This window comes from Varanus komodoensis, unplaced genomic scaffold (assembly GCF_004798865.1).
Source record: "Varanus komodoensis strain SLA01 unplaced genomic scaffold, ASM479886v1 scaffold12, whole genome shotgun sequence".
Lineage (NCBI taxonomy): Eukaryota > Metazoa > Chordata > Lepidosauria > Squamata > Varanidae > Varanus > Varanus komodoensis.
Window position 1 is genome coordinate 5,683,769 of NW_025335349.1, and position 12,242 is coordinate 5,696,010.

The 12,242-nt window shown below is 40.5% G+C and overlaps 1 protein-coding gene across 1 annotated transcript in view; it reads left to right on the forward strand.

Moving 5' to 3' along the window:
- ADGRB3 (adhesion G protein-coupled receptor B3) overlaps positions 1-12,242 on the forward strand; it is a 499,090-nt gene that overhangs the window by 234,406 nt on the left and 252,442 nt on the right. The window contains exons 10-11 of the mRNA XM_044421464.1: positions 6,117-6,185; positions 8,224-8,332. Of these exons, the coding sequence (XP_044277399.1) occupies positions 6,117-6,185; positions 8,224-8,332 (178 nt within the window). The remainder of the gene's footprint in view (positions 1-6,116; positions 6,186-8,223; positions 8,333-12,242) is intronic.

Here is a 12,242-nt window from a genome sequence, read left to right on the forward strand (position 1 = left end):
TCTTTTAATTTCTTGGCCGCAGTCCCCATCTGCGGTGATCTTGGAGCCCAGGAAAATAAAATCTGTCACTACCTCCATTTCTTCCCCATCTATTTGCCAGGAAGTGAGAGGACCGGATGCCATGATCTTAGTTTTCTTAAAGTTGAGTTTCAAGCCAACTTTTGCACTCTCCTGCTTTACCCACATCAAGAGGCTCTTTAGTTCCTCTTCACTTTCTGCCATGAGAGTGGTATCATCTGCATATCTGAGGTTGTTGATATTTCTCCCAGCCATCTTAATTCCAACTGGTGATTCATCTAGCCCCGCCTTTCTCATGATGTGCTCTGCATATAAGTTAAATGGACAGGGCGACAGTATACAGCCTTGCCGAACTCCTTTCTCATCAATAAGATTAGTGGTTCAATAACATGGGATGGTTCAACAGGATTGTTTATAAACTGTGGTATGTTTTACCTCACCATTCAACATGTTTCTAGGGCAGCTATAGGGCTGCTGTCTAGAAGTAATGAAGATGTATAACCAGCAGTGTTCACAGAAGTTCTCTCCTCTCCAGCGCTTGACCTCTCACCCTGCAGGGAGATCAGCATGTTAGAGCTTGCTAGCTGTCACCTGGGATGTGCTGGATGTTCCCAGAAGGACATCACAACTGGCTACCCAAAGCAACCTCATAGGGCAGTTCATAGGAGGGGTTAAAGCTATCATTCCACACTGGCCTTAGCAGACATGAGGTGGCATGCTCTTTCAGTAAAATGCAGTCCTGCTTAAACCCCTTCACTGGTTTTAGTCCAACATATAAGGGAGGCACCAGATGGGAGAAGGCTATCCTAAGGTCATAGGATAATAAATGTGACTTGAATACTTTGCAAAGTAAGTTGCTGTCCTGAGCTGTTTAATGTGTTGTCTGTACAGGGAACATTCCATACACTGAAACAAGATGATAGTTGAGGGTGACAATAAATAATTGCATTTTCTAACATTTCAAGTTTACTTGGAAGCAAATCTCACTGTGTTCGGTAGGCCTTTGTGCCAAGCAAGGGTGGGTAAGATGGAAGCCTATAGAGCAGAATGCAGATCTGCATTTGGAGCATGTCCTGGGGAAGGGCTTCTGTGCTGGCACAGGCTGAAGCTAGTTTCATGATACATTTGTGAAAATGCACACATCATCTTGCAATATTTTCCAGAGTGGCTCACAGATGATCAGGTTTGTGCACAGGGCATACTTATATTTGGATGTGGGTTTGGTGATTTTTTGAGGGGAGGGGGACTAGTCTTTCAGTGTTGTGAGTGGAGATTTTAATTTGTATGGCAATTTTGGCACTATGTAAATTGCTATCTCCCATCAGGAGATGTATATTAATATTCCTTTACACAATGCACAAGGGAAGAGTTCTATCTCTGAGGAATATTTAGAATCTGAGTCCAGATTTATTTGCAGCCTGACAAATTCATTTGTGACACAGGCAACAATGGGTCTAGACAAGAGATGACCAAACTATGTCCTGTCTTCATAAATGTGGATTTATTTTGAGAGCAAATACTTCAAATGTCAGCCTTCCGTACTTTTTGAAGAATTAAAGTCTTGTTTAAGCATCACAAACACAACATGGGGTACTTAATTTTTCCATCCTCATCTTTCTCTCTCTGTAACTTCTGTCAGTTGCTTTTGCTCCAGCTGGGTTTTTGGATTTGTGTCTGCCATGTCACAGGCAAAGGTAACTCTTGTAGGAACAGTTGTAGGAGGAAAGCGATAGGTAGGTGAAGGGTTGAATACTTGTCATTATCCACTTGTTTGCTGCAAATCTTTTCCTATGCAACAATTTTCTGAGTAATTGGATAGCAACCAAGGTTTTCATGATTTATTCAACTCTTAATGTTATCTAGCAGCATCCATGTTCATTTTGGAAAAGGAAAAAAGTTGATTGGAACAAAGGGAATATTGTGTTGGATCCAGGCTTCTTCATACTTAGCATAGACCCACTGAGAGCAACAAGAGTTAAGACAGACATGACTAACTTAAGTTACATTGATTTCAGTGGGACTACTCTAAATATGACTAACCTAAATCCACCCCTGGGTGTTCAGTTCTGATTCAAGCTTGAACCATAACTGCAAAACTCAGTTCAGTCTGACCCCTTTCTTACCTTTGGTCAAGCTGAAAAAAAGCAATATAAATCAGCTGAAAGAAAGGGATTGATATCCAAGCTGAGTGCAACTTTTAAAGTTAGAAATAAAAGCTGTAGTATCCTAGAAGGATTTTTGAAAGAATGTTCTGAGGAGCGCTCAGATTGGAAGTAAATGTGCTGTTTAAAAGTTGTCTCATCTGATTTTAAGCATCTGATATATGATTCACTTAAATATATTCCACTAAAGAAGATAATAAAATACAGAAAGTAAAATCCTGAGGTCAAAATGCTTCAGAATATAATCTTTTTATTTTAGTTTCTACTCCCCTTTCTAAAACACTCACTCACACACACACACACACACACACACACACACACACACAGAGGGAGAGGGAGAGGGAGAGGGAGAGAGAGAGAGAGAGAGAGAGAGAGATTGATTGATTACTGATTTTTTCTTGGCAGCAATTTTTCACTGGTCTAGATGGTTGATTGAATAGAGTTGCTATTACTGTAGTTCTGTTCATGGCTGTTTTATAATAAATCCCATTGTGTTTAACAGGGTTTATTATCAAGTAAGTGTGCACTTTATTGCAGTATTATTTATTTATACACACTTACTTGGAAGTAAGCCTACCGAACTAAATTGAGGCTTAATTAAGGCTTCCATCACAGTGAAGATGTTTCTGATTACACTGTAAGACCGTGAACTGACTCAGGGATAAGCCTCACCAAACTCCTTACTTCTGCATAAATATGTCAAGAAATCCATCTCTTAGGGCAGCAGTCCTAAGCATGTTTATAGGGCAGTAAGTACCATTGAACTCAATATGACCTACTTCTTAGGAAAGAAACATAGGACACGGGTGCATGGATTTAGCTCAATGCTTGCTTTCATTTTTAGAAATTTAAAAAAGAAAAAAATTTTAGAAATCTAAAAAAAAATCCAAATACAAGATAATTAAAGACCTCTTCGTTTACCTTTGTAAACCATTTTGATGTTGATGTGACTACATAATGTGGAAGGCATAGCAACATTGCTGCAGCTTTTGCTTAACTAATGGCACACTGTCTCTCACTTTTTGCAATCCTTCAGAAGGGAACTTATGTCAAGGTTTTGCTAAAATGTGCATCAATTTAATCATGTAATTAATTGATTAAAAGTGGATTATCATTTGAAATTTTTAACCACCTTACAGCTGTTTTAAACCAAGGGGACTGGTTCTATCAAGGTGCCTTACTGTAGATTGAAGATAGCTAGGAAGAAACAGAACCTGTGGCAAGATGATATACAGTTTGTTAAACACAATGATGACATATGATCCCAGACTATTAAGCAAGTACACTCTCCTTATCTGTGGCCATAATGGTTCCCTGAATAAGCCAGGAGATGCTTCATGGGTGTCTGCAGTTGCTTTGATAAGCAGGATGTCAGTTCCTCTCTCAGAGCCAAGAATGAAAGATGCAATCTCTTGCTATGGATTTTTATAAACTTCTTCTCTTCCCCCTTTCAGAAGCTAACAGTACACACTGGCTCCAAGTCCTTTTTCTGGGAGATGGGGGCGGGGGGGTGGAGTTGCTTCAGTAAGGCAAACAGTCTAACTGGAGGACTGCAGGTTACCCATCTGTGCCCTAGAATTAGTGGCCAGGTACAGCCCATGGAGATGGCTGGTATTAAACATGCCTGAACATAGAAACAGAAAAAGAGCGAGTCAGAAGGGGTCTCCCAGGCCATCTAGTCTGACCCCCCGGTTCCAGCTGGCTCTGCCCATGACATGCCTACCATGTGCATGTCCAGCCTATCCTTTGAACACCCTCACTGATGGGCATCACCCCCTTCCCATGAAAGCACATTCCATACCCTTCCTAACCATCAGGAAATACTTCTTAGCATCCACCTTGAATCTTGGTTCCCTGAGCTTTGCTCCATTGGAATGCATCCTGCCCTCATCTACATGGGAAAAAAGGTCATGACCCACCTCCACATGACACACCCTCACATACCTAACAGGTCCCCTCTGAGTCTCCTCTTCTCAAGCCTGAAAAGACCGAGTTTCCTCAGTCTCTCCTCATATGGCTTACCCTGCAAACCAACCACCATCCTAGTGGCCCTTCACTGCACCGGTTCTAACCTTGCTATATCCCTCTTGTAATGGAGGGCCCTGAATTGAACACAGTATTCCAGCTGCGGGCACACCAGAGTTGTACAGAGTGGCAGTAATACCTCTCTCAATCTAGAAGCCTCGCCTCTGGCTATGCATTCAAAGGAGGTGTTTGCCCTCTTGACTGCCATGTCACACTACAGTTGACCAGGACGCTGAGATCCTTAACACAAGTGCTGCTCTCCAGCCACTTGTCCCCTAACCTGTACTTATGACACCCATTCCTATGCCCCAATTCCTATTGCACTTATCCTCACTGAATGCCATCCTGTTGACCCCCACCTGCTTCCATAGTCTGTTCAGTTCCTTTTGGATCTGGAGTACCTGCTCCTCAGTTGTGGCTGCCACCCCCATTTCAGTATCATCTGTGAATCTGAGCCCTGGAAGGATGTGGGGCTCAGCTCATAATGGTCTTGGGAATTCCAAACAGGAAGTCTATTTCTGATCCTTTCTCTTATTCTATTATTTGCCAGCATCTCTAGTTTATGCAGCTACAGTAATGCATTATGGCACAGCAAGTCATTTTGATTGTGAGTGACACTCCCTAAAATATATGTATGAAATACCTTATAAAAGTGAAATCAAGCCAGCAAAACCAAACACACACAAAACATCAGCTTCTTAGAGCTACTTTGAGGATGCTTGAAGGCTAGAAGAATTTTGACATTTTCTAATCACAGCAGGCATTCATGACCCATCCATAGACCGTCCTGAAATTCCTCTTGATTTGCACTGTGGTGGCAGTGGGAAGTTTTCAAGACAGAAATGTCCAAGGATCCTTTTGAGGCGTGGATTTAAATTTTTGATATGGTTTCTTTCACATTAGAAAATAGTTGTATGGTGTGGTGAATTAAAACATTGGGATATGCTTCCTATGGTCAATGTAATATTTGGAGATACTGAACATATAGAAAAGTGGCCCCCAGTAGGAGGATATCTTAGATAAGAAACATCTCCTGGGGGCTTGCAAACTGCAGAAACCAAAAGATTGATATTGTTGGCAATGAAACAGCATAGATCTGTGGCATGCTGATCTTGAGTGTTTTACAATCACAACAGTGCAACTATGTATTCAGAGACAAGAAATGAAAGAAATTATGTTGTATTCCCTGATAAAGATTCTAATAATTTTAGAGTTAGATCCATAATATTTTAATATACATATCTTGAAATGTATGTAATACTGCATTATTAGCCTATAAATCTTTTTTTAAATCCCAACTACACAAAAATCACATTTCCAAGAAAATCTAGTACACTTAAGCAACTCTAAAATCACAGACACTCACATAGTAATGTGAATGTGATTGTGGCAACCCACAGAACATAATGATAAAATAAAAGGTCATCGACCAAGTCATCTGATTATCATGAGGAATATACCAGTAGTAGTAATGTTTGTATTGTTTATGAAGTGAAGGCCAGTGTGGTACACTGGGAGAGCCAGTGTGGTGTAGTGGTTAAGAGCACGGGACTAGGACTTCAGGAGATCTGGTACTAGTCCCCATTCAGCCATGGGGCCAACTCGGTGACTCTACCCAGTCACAGACTCTCAGCACAACCTACCTCACAGGGTTGTTGTTATGAGAATAAAACTGAGAGCGGGGGGAAGAGAATGATTTAACCTACTTTGAGTTCTTTGTAAGAAAAAGGAGCTATGTAAATCCAACAAATGAATAAACAAACAATCTTCTCTTGAATTATGCAAGCTACCTTTGACCAGGTTTGGGCTTCAAAATTTAGATCAAGCTGCCTTATATGTATTAATATACTTTTATTGTGTTGCACAAGATGGATTCTTTTATAGAAATTAATTGTCTTCTTGAATTTGCAGAACTTCTTTCAAATAGTTAGCAATCTTCTGGATGAAGAGAACAAAGAGAAATGGGAAGATGCACAGCAGGTAAATCTATATAGATTCACCATTGACATTTCCATATGGCCTAGAGATAAAAACATTACTTGCTCTTATTAGTGATGTGAACATGGAATGTTAATGGCACAGTTCACATCAGAGAGCCGGGTTACTGCAAATGAGCCATTCACATGGCGTGATTGCTCTGGCTTGGGTTCCCCTGTGACGAATAAATATTCCAGCTTTGGATGCCATGCTAAACAACCCATGATGGAAGTGTCTCTAGTTGTTTAGCCATACCTGCTAGGAGGACCAACTAAATAGGAGTGATTGGGCTGTGTATGAACTCACTTTTTTAAAAAACATGGCCCTAAAACACTTGGGTATATGGAGGACCCTCCAGAGGAAATTTGGAGGAAGTGTGGAAGGGTGCAGAGAGAAGAAAAGAGAGGAAATTCTCTACTGCCATGAGTATCTATTCTACAGTGCAGTGAGGCAGCTGGATCCTTTTCCATGAAATTACAACTGCTGGATGTACCCCTGTTATTCTTCAGCTTTAGCAGAAATATATTGAACTGCAATTTCAAACAGTATCAACAAAATTCAGTGTGCAGTCTTTTAAATATGTGCCTGCACACATGTGTGTGATTTTTTGTGCATTTGCTCTTCACGGCTCACACGATCTGCATTTATTTTGGTTTGAAGGAAATGCTTTTATTCAGTAAAGGTTTGGTACTATTGAGCATTTTAATGGTTTTGATGTTGTTTCTTAATCTTGTGGTAAGTTCGGTACGTTTATCTTTTCATTCTTGCCTTGTCATTAGCTGCCCTGAGCACTATTCCTGGGTAGAAGGAAAGATCATAAGGTTCCTATTAAATAATGAAATAAATAAAAATATATTTGTGATGGAAACACAAGAACGGTTTTCAATCCAGTGAACCATGAAACACTCTTTTCTTCAGATTCAAAGCTGCATACAGTCACAGTCTGTAGAGCTTAAGGAAATCATGTCATACGCTGGAAAGAAAATGGGATGCGACTCTCCTTGGTTTGCCCATATTTAATTTAGAGTGCTTGAAAGAAAACAGAATGAGATTGCTTAGCTGGAAATGGCTCACTTTCCACAAGTTGCCATTGTTTAGACTAGGTGAAATATTCATTGTCTGTCATAAAGCACATATGCATATTTTATGTTTTCTGAGATGAACTTGGTGTGAGGACATTCGAAATGCTTTCCATAAGGTTTAGGAGAACACAATGGGATGGATCCAGATGGATACTTAGCCGACTTCTGCTCATGCTGAAGTGGGTGATAGCAGATCTGCTCAACTGCTCCTTCCCCTTGCAGACCCTGTAAGATCCTGAAAATCTGCTCTGGATGGCTGAGGAGCTGCATCAAAATCAGGGGGATGCAAGAGGAAGAGGGGAGGCCTCCCTCCAGATCCAGTCCAATATATTTCTTTGAATACATTTTCTTAAACATCCAGAAAATTCATGCAAAGTTACAAGAAATGATCCAGTCACCAGGCAGAAACAATTTGTACTAAGTTTGATCTTCATACAGTGAAAGGCACTTGTTTGACATTTTTCTCCACCCACTGCACATTTAAGGTTAGTAAATATCAAGGCCAAGCTAGTTGTGATGTTAAGATAAAAAGATGAGACCTAACAGTGCATTTAACAATTAGTAACAGATACAGGAACTCAGCACATGGGTAGACATAATAAACCATTTTTCCCCTCACCCTAGTCTTAATAGAGATCTGCTCTTCAAAGATCAAAGCAGAATTTTCTTGATATTTGTAGGTATATTGCATATTATATATTTATAATAAGGGTGGGCAAAAGTAGATCTCCAGATATTTGGACTTCATCTTGCAGCATTCCTGACAGGGGCTTCTGGGAGATGAAATCAAAAGCTTTTGGTGATCTACTTTCTGCCATCCCCTTTGTAAAAATCCAAAGAAAATGGCTTTGTAATCAATTATAGTTTAAATGCCGTCAATAGGTTCTATTACTAGTTCTTGTTCTTGTACAGCCATTGCTTTTTGTGGTTACTATGTGTCTGGTCTTCATTTCTTTTAGATCTATCCAGGCTCAATAGAACTAATGCAGGTGATTGAAGATTTTATACACATTGTTGGAATGGGGATGATGGACTTTCAGAATTCATACTTAATGACTGGAAATGTAGGTAAGAAATAGGAATTTATTTTATCATATATATGCTGTGATGAAAAATTGCAAGTATGCATTGTATATATTCTGTTTGTATGAAAAGTAAAATTGAAAGCCACTCTCACTTCCAAAACTATCTTTTGTTATACAATATTCCTGGTGGATGTGCCTTGGAAAGGAAGCATGGCTCTTAGGAAAGAAAACAGATACTCTAATTTCAAGATATACCCTATGTTGATTACAATCCAGGTGAGGAATTATGTATGTGCAGTTGCATAAATAATCAAAACAGTTCATCCTGTCCTGTTGCAGCATTTCTAATCATGGTTTGATTCTGTTGTGTTTGTGAATATAATGATATTATAAAAAAGAAGGAAAGAAATATTTTTTCATCTGAAACTAAAATACCAAGCACCCTGGGTTGTCTTCATTTTGTCCCTCCATGCTGATAGAATAGTTTCCATTAGCAAAGTGTGTGTGCGCGCTAGGAGACTGGGGGTCCTTCAGGACAGATTTTGGGGTACAGGCAGAAATGTACAATGCAGAGAACTCCATTCTGTTTAAATCTAAACAGGGCCCATAGTGTTTGAATTCTGGTAAGTGGTATCAGATCGGACTCTCTTGTTTTATACATTTAATTTGCCCAAAGAGCATTGGCTCATTCCCCTCTTGGCAGTATCCTTGTCCATTCCCTTCTCCCCATGCTACTATGTTTAGCACCACAGAGCCATATTTCATACTTGTCAAAGAATTAATCAATTTCATCCTCTACTTCAGTTTCCTAAGTGAAGAGCAGGGAGGAATTGACAAGTAGTGACAAGAGCTGGGGGGAATTGACAAGTATTCTGCTGCACTAAAGGAAGATTGCCAATAAGCAATTTTAAAAATTCAACACCATTTCCACAAATGTGAAGATCCCTGGAAAAATAAAAAATAAGAAGATCCACAAAGCACCAATATTTTTTTAAAAAAATTAAAGGAATCCACATATTGGATTGACTCACTACCAATCAAACTGACACTAGTGAGGACAAAGAGAATTAACTTTGCCATGGCCACACTGGAATAATCCACTGTGATTTGGCTCCAAAAGGGAATTTTAGATGCAGTGGAGAGGAATGGGAGAGATTCCATTACAGAAGCATAGTATTGATGCAAGCAGATGGAAACAGTATAGCAACTTGGCTTGCTATGGGGCAAGCCAAGTTGACATGCATCAAATGGAAACTATAGTCAGCTGTATATGGAACACTAGAAATAGTGGTGTTTAGTTAAGTAGGCAAGGAGAACATGCACCATATTAAATGGCTCTTTAATGCCCACATTGTTTGCTTGTTCTTTAATTATCGGGTTTTATATATATGCCTTTGCAGCCAAACTTATATTAATGTTAGTATTTGAGTTTAAATGTGCAAGAGCTAAATTTGCAGCCTTAAAAACAAGCACATTAACTAAACTGATGTCACATAAAAGGATCCTTGACTTCAGCAATGTTCCAAATGCTATCTTCTAATCACAAATCCCTCCTTTCACACTAATACCAGTTAATGGTTAATTATCACATCACAGGTGTGGGTGTGGCTGAGTCAAAACTTTCACTGTTGGGCTGGAATAATTCACACATTCTTAGTACTATTCTAAATGTAACTTCACAGTGCCATAGCAGGTATAATTGATGCCTGATTCAATTGATACTGTTGTTTAGTCACTTGTTTCAGGGTTTTATCACTCTTACCATTTTACCACTTGTTTTTACCATGATTCTTGGAAGCTGTCCTGAAAATACTTTTTACATACAAAGGCAGGGCACAAATTCATAAAACAAAACTAGCTATAATCAATCAGCCATCTGCAGCTCCTGAAGTGCCTGATCCTACCAAATTTTGATCACTTTCTAGGACTCTTACTTATTTGTGGGTTAGATTTCTACCCCACCCCATGAGCCACACAGCTCCCTGCGTGGGTTCCAACTAAATGATTCTCTAAATAGCCTGGTGCCCTGCTAATGTGTTGGACAACTCCCACGATCCTCAGCCAATGTGGCCATGCTGACTGGGGATTATAGGAACTGCAGTTCAACATATCTGGATGTTACCAGGTTTGGGAAGGCTATAATAAATAATGACATGCTGATATGCATCATAAGGATTAAGATGGAGAGTACCTTTAAAGAAAAGAAATGAAAAGGAAAATATTGTCATAGTTTGAAGCATGCTGTTGCTCTACACCTCAGCAATCCCATCCAGCTTAACTGAAGTAGGCAAGCAAAGCACCTGGACTGTATGCCAAGCAAGCTTCTAACTAGAAGCTTCTCACCAATGATATGTTGTTTTATGGCCCATTGCATGCAGCCTGGGGGAAGGTGCTATGTCTGCGGAGCTCAGGCATCTGCACTCAGGTGTGCTTCCTGGGAAGTCTGGGTGTACTTACTAGCTTGCTGATCCATCATCCATACAGTCTTCCCATCTGATGATTGTGGAAACTGGACCAACATCCCTAGACATTCAAATCTCCCACCAGGTGGATCCCCCTTCCAGAAGACTGTGTGGAAGTACCAATTGTGGGAACCACTGTCATCATTTGGGGAAGTGGATATGCAGTCAGAATGCAGAGCTGGCCCCAAATATTTTTCTAAAAGAGATTAAGATGATATCCCTCTACCATGCCAGATATAAAAGCCAACTGGACTGGCAGTTGAATCTTTGTTCAGCCCCAGCAAAGAGCAATAACTTTCATCATACACGAGGCAACAGGCTAACTTACAGTACACAGGGCAAGCTGTGTGACACACAACTCACTCCTCTAAAACCACACTACTCCATCTCAAAATCAGCCACCCGAGATGATTGCCTCATCTGGTATAACGGTAGCATTGGTTTTGCTAAGGTGATTTGCAGCAACAACTTGCCATAATCATGGTGGCCTCCTTTGTAATCAGAACCACAACGTTGAGGACACATAAACTCTTTTTTGCTGGATGTATTTGCTGCTGTTGTTTCGTACTAGGCTACACTGAAGCCCTAGCCAGGCTTTCCAACCTGAATAAGGTAAACATATAAGATGAACTAGTTAAGCCCATCCCTTTCCTTTGTCACATCTAAGGATGGCTGTGTAAGTGGACTATACAGGGCAATCTTCTGTCTCCATGGAAACTCTCAGCATGAGCCAGGTGCAGGTTTGCCTAGCTTTGTGGCAGATCCTCCACATATACAGGAAGCTCTCTATTTCAGATATTCACTCACCATGAGTAGAAGGTGGTAGGCAAGACCAAACAGGCTGGAGAAGTCCCCATCATTACACTTTTCCCTATTCGGCCTACTGCAGTCATGTTAAGAGCAAGGCGATCTCCATGCCTGCAGCATGGTAGCAGGTAGCAGGACAAACCAGTTCGCCACAGCAGCTTGAATCAAGAAGGCTTCCGTGACACAGCCTCCCCATGTGCACTTTGGCAACTCGGTTCCCCACATGAGTGGGGGATTTAGACTTGAGTGCGCCTGAATAGATGTTTGAGGTTAATAGAACCAGTAAGCATTGCCAGAACATTTGAGAGTTAAACAAAAGAAGGGAAAATGGCTCTTCAGGATGGCACACCTAACAACAAATCCAATCATATAAAATGCTTCACTGGTGCTGAAAGTGCTGGAGGCTGCTGCTCTTATACCTAGCAATCAGAGGTCATTCAGCAAGAGCAAACCTGCACTGAAAAACACTATTCATAATTTTCAGAAGGTCAGCAAAATCAATTCTGAAGCAAAGAGACCTGTGAAAGTACTGATTAAGACAGACTAACAAGAGGTGAGAAGCTCCAACGCTGGACATAATAAAGACAAGTGTGCAGGGGAGAGATGAGATGTGGCTTGTTGATACAACTGTAGTCAAAGTGCTGACACACATAGCATGCATATTCACAACAACTGCCTGCGGGG